Source organism: Erpetoichthys calabaricus, chromosome 9 (genome assembly GCF_900747795.2).
Source record: "Erpetoichthys calabaricus chromosome 9, fErpCal1.3, whole genome shotgun sequence".
Classification (NCBI taxonomy): Eukaryota; Metazoa; Chordata; class Cladistia; order Polypteriformes; family Polypteridae; genus Erpetoichthys; species Erpetoichthys calabaricus.
Genome location: NC_041402.2, coordinates 175,224,710 through 175,246,072, shown reverse-complemented (window position 1 = coordinate 175,246,072; position 21,363 = coordinate 175,224,710). Strand labels below are relative to the sequence as shown.

At 42.3% G+C, this 21,363-nt stretch overlaps 1 protein-coding gene across 1 annotated transcript; it reads right to left on the bottom strand.

The window, feature by feature from the left end:
* Window positions 1-1,233: 1,233 nt before the first annotated feature.
* Window positions 1,234-20,162, bottom strand: LOC127529192 (tyrosine-protein phosphatase non-receptor type substrate 1-like). The gene is made up of 5 exons (XM_051932145.1): window positions 19,919-20,162; window positions 13,314-13,643; window positions 9,953-10,258; window positions 4,867-5,172; window positions 1,234-1,667 (listed from the first exon to the last, which is right to left on the bottom strand). The coding sequence occupies exons 1-5, from the start codon at window positions 19,971-19,973 to the stop codon at window positions 1,552-1,554; spliced, it is 1,113 nt and encodes a 370-aa protein (XP_051788105.1). The 5' UTR covers window positions 19,974-20,162; the 3' UTR covers window positions 1,234-1,551.
* Window positions 20,163-21,363: the final 1,201 nt, after the last annotated feature.

Below are 21,363 nucleotides of genomic sequence, written 5' to 3'. Positions count from 1 at the left end.
TGCTGATAACCAGGGCTGCTGCCATGTAGCGTGTTGGGGGAATAAAAAACCCTCATCGATCTCTTTTCTTTTTAAGGGGCTATCCGTCCACCCTTTCTGGTCTTTCCTTCCAGGTCTGCTCCCTCTCTTGGTCGGGATGCCCATCCAGCTCATGTGGCACCTGCATTGCCAAATTGCATTTTAAGAACTTGAGGCCCTGAGGATAAAGATTCTCAGATTTGATGAGGTAAAAATTGAACTCTTTGGGAAGAACCCCTAGCATTATGTCTGGCGAATTGATCATCACCTGCCTAATACCATCCCTATGGTCAGGGTTGATGCCACCATTAAGGCGAATTAGACATTCAAATAGGGTGAAAATCACAAGGGGGAATAACCCAGCCACATGGGTTAGCTACAGAATAGCACTAAGCTTGGTCTAGGGCACAAAATATCCTAGAACGGGCACTCTCTATGGTGAAGCATGGTGGTGGCAACATCATGCTATGAGGGTGCAGGGACAGGGAGATTGAAGGATGAAAGAAACCAAATACAAAGAGGTCCTTGAAGAAAACCTGATGCAGAGTTCACAGGGTCGATGATTGACCTTCCAGCCTGACAATGATCTGACCGATACAGCCAGGACAATGCTGGAGTAGCTTAAGGACGAGTCTCTGACTGTCCTTGACTGGCCCAACCAAAGCCCAGACTTGAACCCAATAAAACATCTGTAGAGAGACCTGAAGGTGCCATTTTAAAGATGCTCCCCATCCAATCTAACTTCTGAGGATCTGCCAGGAAGAAGTGCATAAACTGCACAAATTCCTGGTGTACATAGCTTGTAGAAACTTACCCTAAGAGACTTGATTGCTGCCAAAGAGGTTTCTACAAATCACTGAATCAAAGGTCTGAATACTTATATGAATGTGAAATTTCAGTTTTTGATTTTTAATATATTTGCAAACCTTTCCAAAAACACGTTTTCACTTTGTCATTATTGGATATTGAATGAAGATTGTTTTGCAAAAATGGTAAATGTATCCTTTTAAAATGAAATCTACATCATAATAAAGTGTGCAGAAAGTAAAGTGTTCTGAATACTTTCTGAATCTGCTGTATACCATGTTATCAAGTCGAGGCTCTGAAGACCAAGCTGTGCCAATGAAACCATCACCATCACACCAATGAACGCACTTCTCCATTACTTGCCACCCCTTTTGCTATGAATTCCCCACAGCTGACTTTCCCAAGTTTGGCTGACGTTCTTGAACACTCCACCCTTTACCAAGAACTTTCACTTTTTGTAATCTGAACTGATCAAATAAACAGTGAAAAAATATGAAGTGAAGCTCACAGTTCTGTGAAAAGTATCTAAAACCTCAAAAGGGGGAACTTTCTAAAAACTGACAGCAACAACGAAAAGAGGAAAAGCACAAGCAGACTGTGTGGCAGAAAAAAAATGCAGTGCTGGGCAGGGAGTTTCTGTCCTCCACATGCAGTGGGAAGCAGGAGGTGCCCGCTAAGCGGAAAAAAGGAAGTGTGGGTGCCAGCGACTGATAAGGAGGCCCTTTGCTACTCACCTGTCTGCTTCCGGTTATTGATGACATAGAAGAAGATGGCCAGCAGGATTAGGAAGAGGGTCACCACCACAATAACCACAGTCAAAAGCTTTAGTGGGCTGAGTCCATCTGAAGAGAAAAAGTGGTGTGAGAAGAAGATGCAAACTGGTTGGGTCACCTGGAGTGGAGCCCATACACGTTCTGCCTCCAGCATCAGGATTCTGAGAAATTAATTCATGCATTTACTGTATTTCTGGTAGGACTGACTACTGCAATGTGGTGTTCACTGGATGTTCAGACTGTTCTTTATACAGCTTCCAGTTAATCCAAAATGCTGCTGCATGGATTATTACAAGAACAAGAAAACACATAACTCCAGTTCTTAAATCCTTACACTGGCTCCTGGTTGAGTTTAGGGCAGATTTCAAAATCCTCCTTTTAAGGCCAAGGTCCGGCTTACTTATCTGAACTAATCACGACTTACAAACCTGAGCGCACATACACTCTTTGAGGGCTGAAAATATTTTCCCAAACAACTCAGCACACCAAACCATGGTTTCACACATAAATCAACATCAAACATCTGTTGCTTTGTTCTGTGGCGGCTGTCGCTGCCTGTTCGCTGTTTCTGCCGGCTGTGCGGGGCAGCAGGCTGGATACCTGGCTGTCTTTATGTGGTGGTGACAGCCACAGTGAAACACAGTCTTAGTTTGTCCCTCTTGTCATCATAAGTGGTGGTTCTCCCAGGCGCATCAGCTATGCGAGCGTGTTCAGCACCACAATCGATCTCCATCTCCAGATCACTTTCACCAAAATAGGAGTCCGGCAAGTCAAATGACAAAATAGGCAAAATGTCATCCACAGAGTATGTTGCTTTGCATGTTCACATTGGTCGATGCCATTTTAGAGGTCGTTTTCTCTTCGCTTCTCATGTGTGTGCAGGTAACCGAGATCAAATCAATCAAACTATCTTTCCGTCTAGCAAAGAGAGTCAAACTAAAACATAACAGCAAGTTTTGTCACCGTTTACAGCCGATTACTGTCCTCTACCCCGGAGTTTTTCGACAAAAGTCGACATCCGCCCTCAAAGAGTTAAGATCTCAAGATGCCGGTCTGCTTATGATTCCAAAGATTAATAAAATGGCAGCGGGAGGTCGAGCTTTTAGTTACAGGGCCCCTAAACTATGGAACAGTCTGCCTGCTACTATAAGAGATGCCCCTTCGGTCTCAGCTTTCAAGTCTCAGCTGAAGACTCACGACCATTTTTTTACCTCCAGATTTTCATCAATAAGGAAAGCCCCATCTGGGCAAGTTTTATGGCTTAATTGTTTCCTTTCTTGCTTGTTTGTTTGACACTACAGATAGCACTAGTCTGGTGGGTTGAGATTGCACGAGTGGCTTCATTGGTGAATGTTACACCCACACTGTAAAGGCGCTTGTGCATGAGCTGTTGGTGTGAGATCTCAGGAAGTGTTCACGTGTGTGTGTGTGTATGTATGTGTGAGGAGCTGCAAAGTAATAATAAAGAGGGAGACCTATAAAGGCAGGCGGTCTCTTTTGCCATCTTGCTATGAAGAGAAGTCAGCTCTGTTTCAGCAACCTTATTAAGGCTGGCAAACTATCTGGTCCTGTGTAGATGATGAGCTGACCAGGAAGAATCAAATGTAATTACTTTGTATGGCACCACCTGAAATGTACACATCTAGCATTATCAAGCTGTATTGGTTTGTAATCAATAGTCATTGTTTTCTGCTTCCTTATAATTTGGGCATATTATCTATAATATGCAGTTAAATAAAAATATAACTCTCTCCTGCCTGCTCTTTCGGTCTATCTAGTTGCATGATGCTATAAAGTAGAAATAGAAGGGAAGGATGGAGAAAGTACTGTACTGCAGCAACTTCTAAAAGTGGTAAGTGTATGGGATGTCAGACATTTTGTTAGGGTCTACATAATAAAGAGTATAAAGAGGAGAATAGGGTCACGTAGGACTCTATCAGGACAAACAATCCTTTAAAGCCAGTGGTGTTTGTTGAAAGGTCACAGACAAATTAATTTATATTTGAGGTTTTCATACTTTCTATTCTCATATGTGTATTTATAAAATGTTTCCTTTACCACCACCTCTACAACATCATGGGTGTGAAAACACTAAGATTTAACTGATATCTTTTCTGTGATTTACTGAAGTGTTGAACGGTTTGCTTATCTCAATGACCTTTCATTGACTGCTGTAATAAATATTTTACAAGAGACATTAAAGAGAAAGATTGGACAATCAATTAAACCATTGAGCTACCATTCCATTAGCCTTTTCCTGGAATGTCTCCAGTTCAGTCACATGAGGGTCTTAGACATGTAGCCAGTAAAAATATGCATTGAGTTGTGAAAGCTTTAACTAGGACCACCTATCTACCAAAGGGGGTCCAAACCAAAATGAACAACAACAGTAAGCATGTCCAAAGTGAATGCTGGCTAATATCGTGGTCAAGCCAGGGTTCCTCTCCTGCCTTATGTTTACATTTTTTTTCTATTTTCTTTATTATTTTCTTGTTTTCCATTGTTATTTTTCTGTTAATTTATTATTTGTTTAATCGTTATTTCTATTTTATTTCATTATTATTTAGCATCTATTTGTGTTCCACGTTTCTCTGCTGTTCCAGGTATTTTGTAGGTGGATCCCCAAGATACAGGGCCACCCAGCCATCACCATTAAGGGACCCACCCACAGCCCTCTAAAGGTTTGCTGGAATTTGAAGTCCAGTGCGGTTCATTTCAAATGTGCTCAGATGTTTGGTGGAATTGTAAGTCTTGTGCTCTTTGTGATTTGATTTTTGTTTTCAGCTTTTTCCTTTATGTGGAACTGAATTGAGGATACTCTTATTGATTTGTTTTTTTTTTTGGGGGGGGGGGGCTGTGTGTGTGGAGGGAGGGGGTTGTTTTCCTGAATTGCCTTTGGCAACTTTTAATTATTTCTCTCATTAAAGCCTTTTGCATGTTTTGCTCTTGTTAATAAACATCCTTTTTTAATACTTTAAGGACTTGTCTTTGTTCTCTCTGGAGAGATTTATTTGAATTTTTTTTGGTATTTGTGGTGCTATTTTGTTGAATTTAAATGCTTCATCTCCCTACTGAGGCCTAGCTGGTCTTGAAGCCTCCTATTTTCCTGCTGCTAGGCCTTGGACGTTTCTGGTGGACTCCTCCCTTTGTCATTTTAACTGTTAGAACAATCCCAATAATATTTTAGAAAATGAAACCCTTTCCATTGTTATAGCAATGCACTAATAATAGAGCCTGGCTGTCTATTGACCAATTGCATTATACCTACCTGGTTGTAGGACCACCACGGTGACGCTCTTGCTGGCGTTTCCATGTGCATTCTCTGCCAAGCACCAGTAATCATTGGACTGGGCCTCCTGGATGTGAGTCCAGCTCAGCTCCCTGCCATGGGCCTGATCAATCCGTCCTTGCTCTCTGGCACTTGTCCAGTAGATACTGGAGTTGGGATTGCTGTCTGCTGTACATCTGAGTTCAAAGTAGGAATTGGCGATGACTCTCATGGGGCTCGAAGGAATCTCTTGAAAGTTTGCTTCACTGGAAGTTCGGTGGAGTATCCTAATGAGCCTCGGACCATCTAAATAAAAAATATATATGTTGTGGAAAAATCAGCCTTGACACACAAAAAAAGGTTTGGGGCAGCCATGTGATGATGGTGCAAAAGTGCAAAGTGCTTTTATTAAAACCAACAAACAAAAAACAAAGTGTCCCAAATAAATAGTGCAGTGCAGCTCAAAATCTTTAAATAAATAATCCAATAAAACAAGTGAACTAGTGAAGGTTAAAAATCCAATAAATAGAAAAATCCTTTTTAAAACGGGGTTAAAACAATGGCTGGAAGCTGTTCTTTTTAAAAACAAATCAGCCCAGTGTCTTTCTTCTACTGGTGACTCCCCTGCTTCTCCCATCCAGGCAATGCACCAGGGGAGTCACCCCAGCTGCAGCTGACCTGCTCTGCCTGCTGATCTGGAGGCTTCCCGATCACTGCCTTCGGTTCTGCTCTCCCCAGACTGAGACTTGGGTTCCCCAGTGACCAGGACGCTCACACTGGGGAATCCACCTCCCAATCCTCCAGACTCCCGCGCGAGCCATCCTTCTTCCAGTCACTCCTGCTCCCCAACTACATGCTCAGCAGGAGCGACCACTACCGACTGCCCTAGGTGTCGGCCAAACACCCCGCTAGGGCTCACTGCTCAGCTGCCTTCTTCGCTCTCCTGAACACACCGGCTTTATCCTGCCTGCTTCCTGCCGCCTTCTTCTCTTCTCTTAACCTCCATTCACTTTTTTCTTTTTCTTTCTCTCCTCCCTAGCTGCCTCGCGCTTCTATTTATTATGGGGACGTGGATCAGATGTGGCAATTAGCAGCTCCCAGCACCAATTATGCATACAAACGACTCCTCACCTGTGCACTTAAATGTGAACCATCCGCATCACACATCACCCGGGAACTACTCCTGCCACACATACCATGCCCCCGGCGATTATTTATTTTAAAAAATGGCCTTTTTGACGTGAGCTGTGGACCCGCTACACCACAAGCCACCCGGATACTTGAGCTTTGTCTGCAGAAGTTGTGCACACATCAAGTCCAAAACAGAACTGATTAACTGAAGGTAGTTTGCGGGGTTTTAAAGTAGGTCAGGAGAAGTGACATCGAGTCAAGTCATATTATGTGATATCATCTACTGTTAAATTCTGGTCCGTACTTGTAAAATTTTTATTTTTATACTGTATTGAGGATTTGTTCTGTTCTGTGTATTGTATTGTATTGACCCCCTTCTTTTTGACACCCACTGCGCGCCCAACCTACCTGGAAAGGGGTCTCTCTTTGAACTGCCTTTCCCAAGGTTTCTCCCATTTTTTCCCTACTAGGTTTTTTTGGGAGTTTTTCCTTGTCTTCTTAGAGAGTCAAGGCTGGGGGGCTGTCAAGAGGCAGGGCCTGTTAAAGCCCATTGCGGCACGTCTTGTGTGATTTTTGGCTATACAAAAATTAATTGTATTGTATTGTATTGTATTGAGGCAGCATGGTGGCGCAGTGCTAGTGCTGCTGCCTCACAGTAAAGAGACCTGGGTTCACTTCCCGGGTCTGCCCTGTCATCAGACCCAGGCGGGATTTCTCATGTTGGGTCTGCAGAGATATCAGAGAGAGGATTAATGCACTCTGCCACCCCCTGGCCTGGCATGGAATTACCTTCTTTTGAGCCCTTTAGCTGCCTCCCATGCGCACGTGTGTGACAATATATATAAGATCAATCCTTCCTCACCATGTGTGGAAACTGTCACATGAGAAATCATTCAACTTTTATTTAAAAATCAGGTTAGATTTATAATAGAACTGAAATCATTTCAAGGTGTTAAGATAGAACAACACTGATATTATCAAGTAATGTACTGTAACTTGTACTGAAGGACGCGGTTTGTCTCTTCATTTGTCATCCTGAATGTGGTGTTACAGCCAGAGTTTTTTTTCCTTTGCTTGTTTTAATCTTCTGTTTCTTGGTTGTTTTTGTTAAGTCTTAAGTATTCTTTTTCATGTTTTTATTCACTGATTCAGCTTGTTACAGAAATTCAGAAAGAATTTGACAGCGATTTGCATTTCACTTTGCATAAATTGCTGCCCCCTAGTGGTTATAAGCTAAAGGTTGCTCTTTCAATTCACTCAGCTGTTTCTCTGTGATGCCTCAGTCACTTTACCTGCTGAAGGAACAGTATAAAGAGACGGACAAAAATTCTCCATGTCATTTATTCATTGCTTTGACATTTGCTCTGTCTTGTCATAGTACTTACTTACTATGAATGGCACTATAAAAATATAACAAATAATCAAGTAATGTAGCTCAGTAACTGAAGCACAAGGCTTGTCTGGTCCATCCACACTCAACTCCCTCTAATTTCAAATATCAGAGCTCCTTTACTGAAATGTGATCAATGTAATAATAATCAGGGGTGTTACACAGAACTCTGAGCCCTATACACATGCAGTCTCTGTGGGCCCCATCCTCTTGAAAGCAAACTTTTCATTCTAGGCTTCGAGCCTCCCTCCCAGTGGGCCTTGGGTAATTATTACCCCTTTTCCCCCCACTACGATGCCCATGATGATAATAATAATAATAATAATAATAATATGTTTTATTTATATAGTGCAATTCTCATGCTCAGTAAGGAGACCTGGGTTTGCTTCCTGGGTCCTCCCTGCATGGAGATTGCATGTTCTCCCCGTGTCTGCGTGGGTTTCCTCAGAGTGCTCCGGGTTCCTCCCATAGTCGAAAGCCATGCAGGTTAGGTGTATTGGCGATCCTAAATTGTCCCTGGTGTGTGCTTGGTGTGTGTGTTTGCCCTACGGTGGGCTGGTACCTTGCCCAAGATTTGTCCCTGCCTTGCACCCTGTGCTGTCTGGGACTGGCTCCAGCAGACCACCGTGACACTGTGTTAGGATATAGTAGGTTGGATAATGACTGACTGACTGACTGAATTCTCATGCTCAAGGTGCTTATCCATCCATCCATTTTCCAACCCGCTGAATCCGAACACAGGGTCACGGGGGTCTGCTGGAGCCAATCCCAGCCAACACAGGGCACAAGGCAGGAACCAATCCCGGGCAGGGTGCCAACCCACCGCAGAAGGCGCTTATTGATTGGAAAAAAATGGTAGCTATTTGAAATTTTAAATACAATTTTTTAGAAACTTGTTAAGTATCATCTTTGGTTTCATAACTGCAATTCTTCAAACTGTCCCTGCCATCTAGAAATTTACAAGTGTATTTCTACTGTTGACTTTATATTCAGCAAAATTAATTAATGATGTTTTCATGAAATATTCAACGTGTCTCGTCATTTTCTAAGAAAAGTCATTCCAGATCAGGGGTGTTGGGGGGGGGGGGGTCTTGGGGGGGGGGTTGGGGTTGGTCTGAAGCCTCTCCCAGGTGGCATAGGGCACAAAGCAGGAACAAACCCCGCACTAGATGCCAGTCCATTGCAACGTCAAAACACTCACATACACACACATCAAACGCACACACACACGCACACACGAATGCACACACACGTACACTCACGCATCGAACATACACACACACATGCACACGCACATGAAACACACAGACCCACACACACACACATGCACACACGGATGCACACACGTACACTCACGCATCAAACACACACACATGGACGCACACACACACTAGGGCCAATTTCGTGTTGCTAACTGATTTTCTTGTTGGACCAATCACTTCTCACTCATGTTTTATTACATATCACCTTTCACAGCTGAATGGCGCTGTGCTCTTCAGATTTCACAGTGGGTTTGTAAAGTACTGAGACCCCTTCACTTTCTGCACACTTTATTGTGTTGCCAATTTCATTTTCAATTAGTACATCTGCCATTATTTTCCTTCAGTCTACTTCCAATAACCCACAATGACAAAGTGAAGACATGTCTTCAAAAAGGTTTTCTTTCAGCTTTACTAAAAGCCAAAAACTGTAATCTCTCATTTTCTTCACGGAAATCTCAACTTATTTTGCATCGTGTTTGCAATGCGAGACACTGAGTTACGCTGTAAGTTCAGTTTTGCGTGAATCTTTCGCTTGTCACTGGGCTCTATCGGCTACATGAGATGCAATGCCTCAGGTGCTACTAGAGTCTTTGCTAACTCAGACACTTTGTGTTCAGTTTATGGCAGGGGTGCGGGGCAGAAGAGTTGGAGTTTGGTTCAGACTCAGTCTCTTCACGTATGTCTGGGGAGCACCGTCCTGGCACTTGGGAGTTAAGGAGTCCCACCCCGGGACGACAGGGAGTGCTGACGCTCCTTCCTCCTCCAAAGCCAAGAAAAGACTCCCAAGGAGGAGTGAAGAGAAAACCCCGCCCCTTCCTGTCTCCGCCCTAGAAAGCCGGCCCACTCCTGGACGATTCTCTTATCTTATCTTATTATCTGTCTGTCAGAGACAGAGCTCCTGAATGCTTGCCTTTGTGAAATTAAGCCTTGCACTGTTTTTTATATTTTTTATTTTTTGAGCCATTTGTCGCATGTTTCTTCTGTTGAGATTAAAAGGGGTTACCAGGATGGTACCTTAACCTTTCCTTGGCATTTCAAGATGCCTACGTTTCTGGCTACCATTACAAAGGTTACTGCAGTGTGTGTCAGGCACTCACCTGTAAATGGTCAGGTTTCTCATCAGTATGTGGATTTCACCATTGTAGGACCTGAGAAATAGCGAGGGCGTAGAAAAAAAGAGGCCATTCCTACACGACAGACCTGCCTTTCTCTGCTTTGGATTATCCTGAGCTGCACCATTTCATCTTGCATTGTATTCCTGTGCTATAAAATGTAAAGCTTGAATGGTTTATTTTGCACTTACATTTAACATCCAGAAGGAAATCTGTCTTGAGGGGCTGCTGGAGGGCTTCATGTGAAACCTGACAAGTGACCGTGCCACTTAGGTGCTCAGCAGCGAGAAGGAAGGAGAGATGACTGACAGCCGTAAATGTGCCATCAGCGTTCATAGTCACGTCCTCCAAACCTGTTGCGATCATGGGCTGGTGGTTAAGGAGCCAGGTCATTGAGATATTCGAAGGGTAAAATCTGTGCACCAGACAGCTGATGTTGAGTTTGTAACCCATCACCTGTCCTCCTTGAGATGAAATTGTTGGTCTGCTTGGAGCAGCTGTCAGCAAAAATGAGAGAGAGAGACGTCAAGGACTTCAAATATGAATGAGCTGAGATTGCTTAAAATCTATTAATTGAAATAAGTTGTTTAATAATTCCCTTTAATTTATGCATTAAAATGTCTGATGTTTTGACTGCACAGTATCTTCTCTGTTACAGGATACCAAAAATATGCTGGTCAGTGCTGCCTGGTAAAAATGGCGCCAGGTCACCAGCGTCCTCTGTGACCATTAAATGCCCAACTACCTCAGGGTGAAAATGTAAAAGTCCATCATCTGACCAGTCGCCTTTTACAGCTCGGAGTGTCAGCCAGCGACAACCAAGCAGGAGAAAGCACTGGATGTCATGGAAATGTGGATGTTACACTGGAGCCTAGACTGTGGTCAAATTTTAACATCTTATTAAAGTAAGAAAAATCCTCTAACAGGACAAATCAGTAATCAGGCAGGAGAAAAACTGTTCACTATATCTTTTAATTACTCCTCGGCAAAATGCCTTGGAGGGAGCATTCTTCAAAAGCAGTCTGTTAAAGCATGGGCAGAATGATCAGAGAAACAAAGGATACGGGTTCATTTTATAAACTACTGAATTAACATACAGTGTCAATCAATGCAAACATTTACTCTGGTTGGTTCGTTGGTTTACACCCAAATGACTTGTATAAAATAAAAGTCTATTATATTATATTCTGGTTCTTCTTATACCTTTGAGTTGAGCTACCCACCCTTGAAATTTCTGTGCATATAACAACTGTCCATCCATCCATCATCCAACCCGCTATATCCTAACTACAGGTGGTCTGCTGGAGCCAATCCCAGCCAACACAGGGTGCAAGGCAGGAACAAACCCCAGGAAGGGTGCCCACAGCAGGGCACGCACACACACACACACACACACACACACACGCACACACACACACACACACACATGCACACACACACCAAGCACACACTAGGGACAATTTAGAATCGCCAATGCACCTAACCTGCATATCTTTGGACTGTGGGAGGAAACCGGAGCACCCGGAGGAAACCCACGCAGACATGGGGAGAACATGCAAACTCCACGCAGGGAGGACTCGGGAAGTGAACCTGGGTCTCCTAACTGTGAGAAAGCAGTGCTACCCACTGTGCCACAGTGCCACCCACTAACAACTGTCCATTCTCATTTATACGACATCTGCTGATTTCTTAGTCATCTCTTAGTCATCCTTCAGTTCTATTTGCATATTACATCAATCTTTCTTCTGGTAAATTATTTACTTGACCATCTCAGTATTTTTCCTAAACCAATTCTTATACAGTATTTCAGTATCTATCTATTATATAGCACCTTTCACATCTATCTATCTATCTATCTATCTATCTATCTATCTATCTATCTATCTATCTATCTATCTATCTATCTATCTATCTATCTATCTATCTATCATATAGTGCCTTTCACATCTGTCTATCTAGCTATCATATAGTGCCTTTCACATCTATCTATCTATCTATCTATCTATCTATCTATCTATCTATCTATCTATCTATCTATCTATCTATCTATCTATCTATCTATCTATCTATCATATAGTGCCTTTCACATCTATCTATCTATCTTGTTTCAGGTGGTCTGTATGTAAAACATGTTACGGAAATGTAGAAGTCCACAGTGGAATTGGTAATGGTGGGCTTGGAGGGGCTCTGTTCGACCTGGGTTGCAGCTGTGCCTCAGATTCCCACAGGGCAGCATGGATGTAGAATTCTTTGACTCAGCTCTGTTGGGTTCCATGGGTGCCACCAGGGTGTGCTGCAGTGTCTGGGGAGCCCTATTTCATTGGGTTTTCATCTCACCTGGAAGTGCTTTGGAGTTGCCGTGTGATGTCACCAGAAGCACTCCCAGGGAGCTGCCTGTCTCACATGGATGAACCAGAGTCGGGTGGACGTTGGACGAAGCCTGCCAGAAGGAGTGAAGGAGACAGTGGAAGAGTGACCGAGACAGAGAAAAGAAGACAAAGAGTTGCTTTATTGTCCTAATTGCATTATACTTGTGGCTGTGGTTGTGGGAAGCGCTTCATAAGGAAGAGTTTCCCACAATAAAAGACTCTTTGCCCTTTTTAACTTGTGTCCGTGCCTGTCTGTGTTGGGTGTTTGGGGAGCTGGAGCTACGCCTGGTGTCCACACTATTTACATTTTTTTTTTTGTTTTTTTTTTATATTTTATTAATTTTATTGTAATCATTCCATACAAATAGATCAATTTTTACACAAAATAGGATTATTTATATGTTTTATAGTGCCTTTCCTATCTATCTATCTATCTATCTATCTATCTATCTATCTATCTATCTATCTATCTATCTATCAAATAGTGCCTTTCATATCTTCACTGTGCAGCAGGATACTGTACATTTCCAAATACTGTCAGATCCAGAAAACCCGCACTTGTAGACTTTGCAAATTGCAATGTGCTTGCAGTTATGCAGGATGGCAGTGCTTCCTCCTCTTGAGTTAATCAATTCTCAGTATTTCTGATATCTGCTGGGTGTCTCACTTATGAACACATTTTGTGACAAGTCACCTTTTGTCTTGTTTGTCAACCAGTGAGACCATCACAATGGAACAGTAAAGAGCTGAGCTGACATTCTAAGTGACAAGGAAGTCGAATTATCAGGCGAGTCAACACCTCGGATGACTTGATATGTAGTTGTGGTTAAAGGATTATTCATATCTTGACAATAATTGAACATTCACTCAATAGAAATCCACCTCCTTACCCTAAAACATTTTTGGTTTTCTGCAATTTAGGCATGCATAGGACGGAAAAAGTGATGCCAACCTTAAAAGTTCAAATTAGCACATTTATTAAAAGGAAATGCTTTTTCGCCCACTGATTCTAATTAGAGTCCCAAAAATAGAAACAAAATGAACACATTTCCATAGAACACTAATTAGCTTGAACATTTTGTCCCCAATTGAAAATCAAAGAGGCAAAGGTGCAAGGTGGTCTCTAACAACACAGCTGGAAATGAACCAAAACGGCAGCTCTCATGTGTTAGTGGTACCATACCTCGAACGTAGAAAGTCTGCGACTGGTCCGTCCACAGTTTGGGTGGCTGCTCCTCAACGTTCTCCACCACACATTTATAGGATCTGCCAGACTGAGCCAAGCTGATGTTGTGAAGAGAAAATGACAAGGTGCAGGTGCTGCTGTTCCTGTCGGAGTCTGTAATGGAGCAGATGGGCTTCACCTCCCGGTTCACGGTGTCATTCTCATACCAGTAAGCCCGAAACCATTCTCCGTGGCGGCGGAATGAGCAGCTTAGTGTGATGTTGTCTCCAAGGACTCCATAAATTGTCGTCGTCTGATGGGGCAGTGAGAGAAACTCAATGTCGCTAACTGGAGGAAAAGATAAAGTTCAGAGTGCAGTCTTTATCCACCCGTAACCAAACCAACTTAGCCCAGTTCTGGCGAGTGCATGGCAGGAACAAAATCAGGACAGGATGCCAGATTCTCACAGCGCATTGTCCTGCACCTTCTCACACCCATTCCTATGGGGCCAGGTTGGTGTCGACCATTACTGTAACATCCACATGCTGTGGGGGGTTTGGGTCGCACCATTCAGAAAACATACATAGACATGGGGAGAACATGCAAAGTCCGCACGGATGCTTGTGGCCAAGCCCAGATTCTGTCTCAAAGCTCTAGGGCCACTGCCTGCTACAATAAGCAAATAAATCAATAAAATAAAAAAAGAGAGAAGAAGGTCTTGGCTTAGATTGTGGAGCTTTGCTTTTTGCAAACCCCTCATTGTGGTCCTAAACACTATTTTATTTGTTATTTTTTATTGAATTTATTAAAAGCACTTAACATTCCACACAATCAAAGGTAATTGTGTACTAAAAGGACAGCATGACAAAGGATGAATTCATAACATAATTATTGGGATAAAAAATGTATGGAAATTTACAGAAATTGGAAAAACATACGTACAATTAGAACTTATTATTATGTTTCAATTTTGAGACCAATATCTAGCTATTGTGTTAGGGTTAGGGTTAGATATTGTCTGCTGATTTTTTGCGGAACATGAATTCCGTCAAGTACGATTCAATCATTTCTTGCCTAGTCCTTCTCTCCCTCTTGTTTTGCTATTTGGCGCTGCCCCAAAGTCTCTCGATCGTCCGTGTGTGGACTCCAGTTTCTGGGTCGATGAAATTGTACTTGTGATTCACAGTCAGATGCTGGAATCCTTACCTTTCGAAATCATTTGTCACGTATGCCTTCCAGGAGTTGGAGTTTTATATGATTCACTATTTGCTTACTAAGGGTGGCGAAACTGCGGTCAGGGACTTGTCCTAGAAAATATTCCCCAGTTTCTTGGGAGACACTTCCAAACATTGACTGCTGGGGAAGTGCTCACCCAGCGTCATTTTTCCTTTTGCTGAACAGGCTTTTGCCAACTTCAACAATCGGGTTAAGTCCACCTATTTTACCAGTCCAAATATTCATTTCTGCAGGGGTTGGAAAACTAGGAGGTTGCATAAGGTCTCCATTCATCCACTCATCCATTATCCAACCCACTATATCCTAACACAGGGTCACGGGGCCTGCTGGAGCCAATCCCAGCCAACACAGGGTACTAGGCAGGAACAAACCCCGGACAGGGCACCAGCCCACCGCAGTGCACAAGGTTTCACCCTACCCATTCTAGTATTGGCCTCCGTGGGGGAGGTTTCACTGCCGTCCATTTAGTACACAAGTAACACAAAACTAAATTCAATTCAACCTCCACCCATGAAAAAGAAAAGAAGGCCAACAGCCGGAGTTAAAACTTGTGGTCCTGAACACTTTAGAGCAGTGATTCCCAAACTCGACCCTGGGGACCCCCTGTGGCTACAGGTTTTTCATTGGACTCTTGGCCTAATTAAGCGAGTCGTTATTTCCCAGTTTCTGTGTTTTGGAGTCAATGTAGAAATTGCAAACTAAATTTGGTATATTTTTATTAAAATATAATAAGCATTTATATGAGAAATATGTAGTTTTTTTAAGATATTAACGGTATTTTTAAGCACAATTTGCTTGTCCAGGTGTTCTGGTTTTTTAATTATTTACTAATTTGTCTGACACTGAAGTTGTTGCTGCTTTGATCATCCCGGGTGTCAATTGTCACTATTAGGGTTAAACGAAGGGAGCAAACTATACAGGAAAAAGGGAACATAATAGGAAAACAACAACAAAAAAAAAGAGTTACGCATTTATAGCTTTAGAAAAAATAGAAATATTTCTAAATCTCTATGTGCAAAAGCCAAATACCACCGACTCACTCATCACAAAATCTCCCGAACCATGAGGACTTGGGACTTGAAATTTTGGAATGGAGGTTACAATTGGCCCATAGGTGCTCGCTAAGAAACGGTTTTAAAAATGTCGTGGTCCAAGCGCGAAATTTATTATAGTTTTTTAGACCCGTTTGTATGTCTGTCCACTTTTCACGAGAGAACTACTTAACGGATTTAGATCGGGTTTTTTTTCTATAACTTGTTTGAACATTCCGTTGATTTTGCGACATCTCTCATCGCGCTAAGTATCATAGTTTGCTTGTGGTACCGATTTATTAACGCGAATCCAAGAGAGACTCATCGGGCTGCGGTGTCCTCCTCACTTACGCGTCTACCTCGGGGCTTAACTTTACAGCCGCTTAGCTAGCGAACGAGAGAACTAATTAACAGATTTAGATCTTTTTTTCTATAATTTGCTAGAATATTCCAGTTGATTTTGTGACTTCTCTTATTGCGCTAAGAATCATAGTTCACTTGCAGGAGAGATATATTTTGTGCTAATCCGTGACAGAGTCTGTGGGCCGAGGGGAGGGGGAAGAGTGACGTCAGAAGCTGGGCGGGCCCTCCTCGCTGTCTTGTTTCACTATTACACGGGCTAAACCGCGGGGACTGGCTAGCGCCATATACACACATACATGTATGTATGTGTGTATATATATATATATATATATATATATATATATATATATATATATATATATATATATATATATATATATATATATATATATCTGCGGTGGGCTGGCACCCTGACCGGGATTGGTTCCTGCCTTGTGCCCTGTGTTGGCTGGGATTGGCTCCAGCAGACCCCCGTGACCCTGTGTTCGGATTCAGCGGGTTGGAAAATGGATGGATGGATGGATATATATATATATATATATATATATATATATATATATATGTACATGTGTATGTGTATATAAACTAGTGTATGTGTATGTCAAACTTGATGAATCCAATTCCGAGTCACGGGTGACAAGTCTGCCCTGTCACCTGCACTGGACACTTGTGTTTTGTTTTTTTGTTCTTTTTTCCCACGACACAGTAAACACGTGCCACTCTTTTTTATAAAAGAAAGGACGAATGATGTAACGACCCTCAGGCTGTGGGTTCTCAGCCTTTACTCCCTCCGTTTTTCATCCTGCACAGCACTTAACAATAATTCACAAAAACAATTGATAAATAGACACGTTCATTCATTTCATTTACATGTACTCATTTGTCTGACAACTTTTTTCAAGGGCAACTTACAACATTTATGATGCAATTGACACATTCAAAATTACAAAATGATGATTTCTACACATATATACAGTATGTACACACAAACACACACATAAACTATACAATTTTCCAACCCGGCTTAATCCTATGCAGGGTCACTGGAGCCTATCCCAGCCAGCTGACGGCACAAGGTAGGAACAATCCCATGGACTGGGTGCCAGTTCATCACAGGGTGAACACACACTGAAACACACCGGGGCCAAATTAGCGAGCACCTAACCTGCATGTCTTTGAACTTTGGCACCAGGAGAACATGCACGCTCCATGCAGGGATATGAACCCTGTTCCCCTTACTAGTAGGCACCAGCACTAGCACTGCGCCACCACATTTTTATACTTCCATTCTTCTGTTATAATGAGGCCAGGAATATTTTAAGGCACCCATGTACTGTTTAAACAAATAATTTCAATATGATTCCCTCAAAGCGTTCAACAAGGTACAATCTGTGCAATTCCCCTCAACTCCCATTTTCTCCTTCCCTTCCTAATTAGCCAAAATTGAAACTCAGACAATACCCAGCTTATGCACTACAAGGATTTTTCTTCCTTCCAGAGGCGCTTTACTTTTAGTACACCTGCTAAAGTGATGCTGTCATATTTAATGGACTGGTCGTAATTTATTTTGTATTTAGCTTGGAGGGGTTGGCTCCATCAGACCCCCCGTGACCCTGTAGTTTGGATATAGCGGGTTGGATAATGGATGGATGGATTTAGCTTGGAGGTGGGATATCCCTGCTGCATCTTTCAACCGTCAACTTCTTCTTTTCTCCTGAGTGCTGACGTTTTTTTGAGGTTATGGAAGCTGATTTATGATTTATTGTTTTCGATAAACTGGCAAACCTGCGGCACACCATACACCACAAAAGCTAACTTTTCTCCTCCACAACTCATTCCATAATTTCATTAAATGTTGACTTCTTTTCAGTATGTTAAGTGAAATGGCAATCAATCAATCAATGAATCACAGGGTGATGGGGTCCATGTACAGTTGGGTAATTAGGGCAGACTTTGTGTCCGGCCAAAGCTGAAATACTGCAAAGTAAATGTAAGTGAAAGTAGACAAGCAAAATGGTGTTTATTCAAAATAATGGATTTTAGACCAAAAAAAAGTTTTTGTTATTAATCTCTGTTATTATACTGATTAAACCAGTGAACTGTTCTGTGCTTCTGACAACATTTTAATGGTTTAGTTAAGTGCTAAGTAGTTTTTACAAACTAAATTTTAATTTATGATAAAATCTTAATTTCTATTGTAATGTGCTACAAACAAACAACATTCTTTACTTTGCAATATCCAGCTTCAAAAACTTAATATTATAATCCCAAAACTGTTGTCGCCATTTTTTATGGCCAAATTCTGGCAACCACAGCTGACAGGTTTTTTTTTTTTTTTACAATGTACGAGATACAGCAGAAGCCAGTAACGGACCCTAAAGTGCAGTTAAACAACCAGTTTAGGCTGACCCAAAAACAAGAACAATAATTCGTTTTCCTCTTTATAATATAACGGCGCCTTGCATTGAATACACTTGACTTGATCATTCCTAGTCTTCATCCTCTTTCTCTGTACGTTTACCATTCGTTTGCTCAGAGGTTGATGCGCTTGCTGCTTCCTGAGCTGCTCTTCTGTTCTCCTCCCTAGCAGCCCGCTTCTTCTCTTTCGTCGGCGTCTTTTCGTGTTAAAACTGATTAAGTCAGTGTTTGTGTTGCAATTGCTTAGTATGTTTCTTTAGTTTTTAGCTGGCACTTGAGGCAGATCAAAGACTTCGGAATGATTTAAGATATGAAGAGGTAGAGGAAATGACGGCGAAGGTGATTGGGAATGAGAACGACGCCCGTACGCATGCGTCTCATGGCTACCCTGCTGGCCGCTTCCGAGAGTTGATTTTACAATACAATAAAATAAAAATTAAAAGAGGAATAACCTTGGAGGTCAATCATTACCCCGAAAGCGGACAGTAGACGACACGTTGTATATGAATATCAAATTTCAGGTCAATAGTTCAAACGGTTTGCGAGCTACGGGTTATTTAAAATCCTGGACAGAGAAACGGACAGCCACGGTATAGAGTATTATATATAAAGATACTTATTTAAATCACGTTTTGTTTATTTTTTTCTACTCAAATTCCCTGACCACATTTGTTTTCTGAGAAAGCAGTTCCTACGACGTTTGCGCTGCAGGTGAGCCTCCTTGTTAAATCCTGGACTGTACAGCACAACACATTAACACACAGGCTGTTATTTAAGCGCCTCCAATAAGCCGAAGACCCCGCTTTACTGCCTGGGCTCTATTTCATCTGCCTTGGAGTGAGTGCCTGTTGCGATGTCGGGACATTTTTAGCCTCATTAAAACCTGAACGGGATTAAATTAATAATAAATCGGTTTATGCCATTTATACACCAATAACTGAATGCAATACTTAAAGCGGAAAAAAAAACATATTTGGATAACAGTCAAATAGTAGTCGCGGGCCATTATAGTTTCGTAAACTTTCAGTATTTCTCAGAAGTATATATTTTAGGTGATTTTCCGCTGACAGACGATAAAGATATCGCCGAGAGAGAAATCTAAACCAGCCATTGCTCCGCATCAATACTGTTGAACGTAACTCGCAAGGAGTGCATTGTGACTGGAAGAACTTCTGAAGATTCTTTCCTCACTTAATTACACTTTACTCAGCACAATACCTTTCACATTCAGTTATCTTCATGCTTAATTCTAATCGTAGTCTCCCAGTGTTTTCCGTATTGCGTATCAAGTGCCATGGCATTTCGAGTCATTTACAAACCTTGGCTCGATAGGCTTTGTGAAATTTTAATAAATGATTAATCATATAGATTTAGAGCAGGAACTCGCATCCTTCTTTCGTTCGTAGTTTGTATTTATTTATTTAAGTTACGTATGCATGTGACACCACATACTCGCCTTACGGATCAATATTGTCTTCTACATAATGAGAAGCTAATAAAAGTGGAAGTGAAGGCACCCCATTAAGACTGTGACCGACGTGAAAGAGTGCAAGGACAGTGAAACAAGCTCTTTACCTTGTCGTTGAGCTCGCGACGGAGCAGCGACCGTGAGGGCTAACAGAAGCAACATCGGTGGTCTTCCCTTGCTGTGACAAGCTCGTTGGATGGAGTACAGCAGGTTTTTGTGTCGATGCTCCGCTCGTGGCGGCTTTAAATCCGAGTGCACTTGACAGACGCTCTCACATAAAAGACACTCGGGCGAAGCAGAATGTTTAAGGCTGAAGCATGAAAAAGCGAACCACGGAAAGGAAGTGGCAGAATAACGGATAAAACAGACTTGCTGCTGTGCGCTATAAACAAGATGAAGGCGTTCCATGTACTAAAATGTCACGTCACACCCCTTTATCGGTGAAGATGCGCGCTGATTCACACACACCCCCCAACCCACCCGTCTTTGGTATCCGTTTCGCTATACGGGTCAAAAGTCTGATTGCTTTTATCTGTTTGTATGCCGGTAACACTTTAAACCACGATGCAACCGCTTTCATCTTCCAGCCGTGGCTTGTTATTTACCGGATTAGCTGCTGTCTTCTAAAATATGCACATTTTTTGGTTAAGGATACCCAATTATTCTTGTTTAAACCGTAACAGTGCGGGGAGAAGCGGAAACCAGAATGGACCCCTTGTCCGGCTTTGTCTCTCATACCTGAGGACTTTGAATTGAATTTAAAAAGGTCGGACTTTGGACGTCTGATGTGGCGGAGCAGACCATTTTATTTTGCCCATCATTATACATTCACACCTCCATCCATTTTTATTTTCATTTTATTGATTGTATTCAAATCAAATAACATTCCATATACGAGCAAGTCAAGGTTAACAAAACTAGGTTCGAAACAAATCAAACCCCCACCCATGAGAAAGAGAGTTAGGCCAGCAAAGTAAATCTTTAAACTAGTGTAAGCAGAAGTTGAATGTGTGTGGAAGTTTTAATAAAGTTAATTGATTGATTATTTAAGGGAGGAGAAAATTGGTAGGTGAAGTAGAGAGAGAAAAAAAAAAGAAGTGTTCTTGGGTAGCTCAGTGCTGTATCTTCACCGTTATATTATCCATCCATCCATTTTCCATCCCGCTGAATCCGAACACAGGGTCACAGGGGTCTGCTGGAGCCAATCCCAGGGCACAAGGCAGGAACCAATCCCGGGCAGAGTGCCAACCCACCGCAGGACACACACAAACACACCCACACACCAAGCACACACTAGGGCCAATTTAGAATCACCAGTCCACCTAACCTGCATGTCTTTGGGAGGAAACCCACACAGACACGGGGAGAACATGCAAACTCCACACAGGGAGCACCCGGGAAGCGAACTCAAGTCTCCTAACTGCGAGGCAGCAGCGCTACCCACTGCGCCATCGTGCCGCCCCCTGTTATATTATAAAAGAAATAAAATATAATTGGCAAATAGTCCACAAACTGGGGTGACCAGCTCTGTGTGCCTTTCCACATTGAAGAC

Coding starts and splice junctions, on each gene's coding strand:
- LOC127529192 (XM_051932145.1), bottom strand. CDS start 19,973: ATGTTGCTTCTGTTAGCCCTCACGGTCGCTGCTCCGTCGCGAGCTCAA. Junction 10,259..13,313: donor GCAGACTTTCTACGTTCGAG/GTATGGTACCAC, acceptor TTTTGCTGACAG/CTGCTCCAAGCAGACCAACA. Junction 1,668..4,866: donor CGTGGTGGTCCTACAACCAG/GTAGGTATAATG, acceptor TTTTCTCTTCAG/ATGGACTCAGCCCACTAAAG.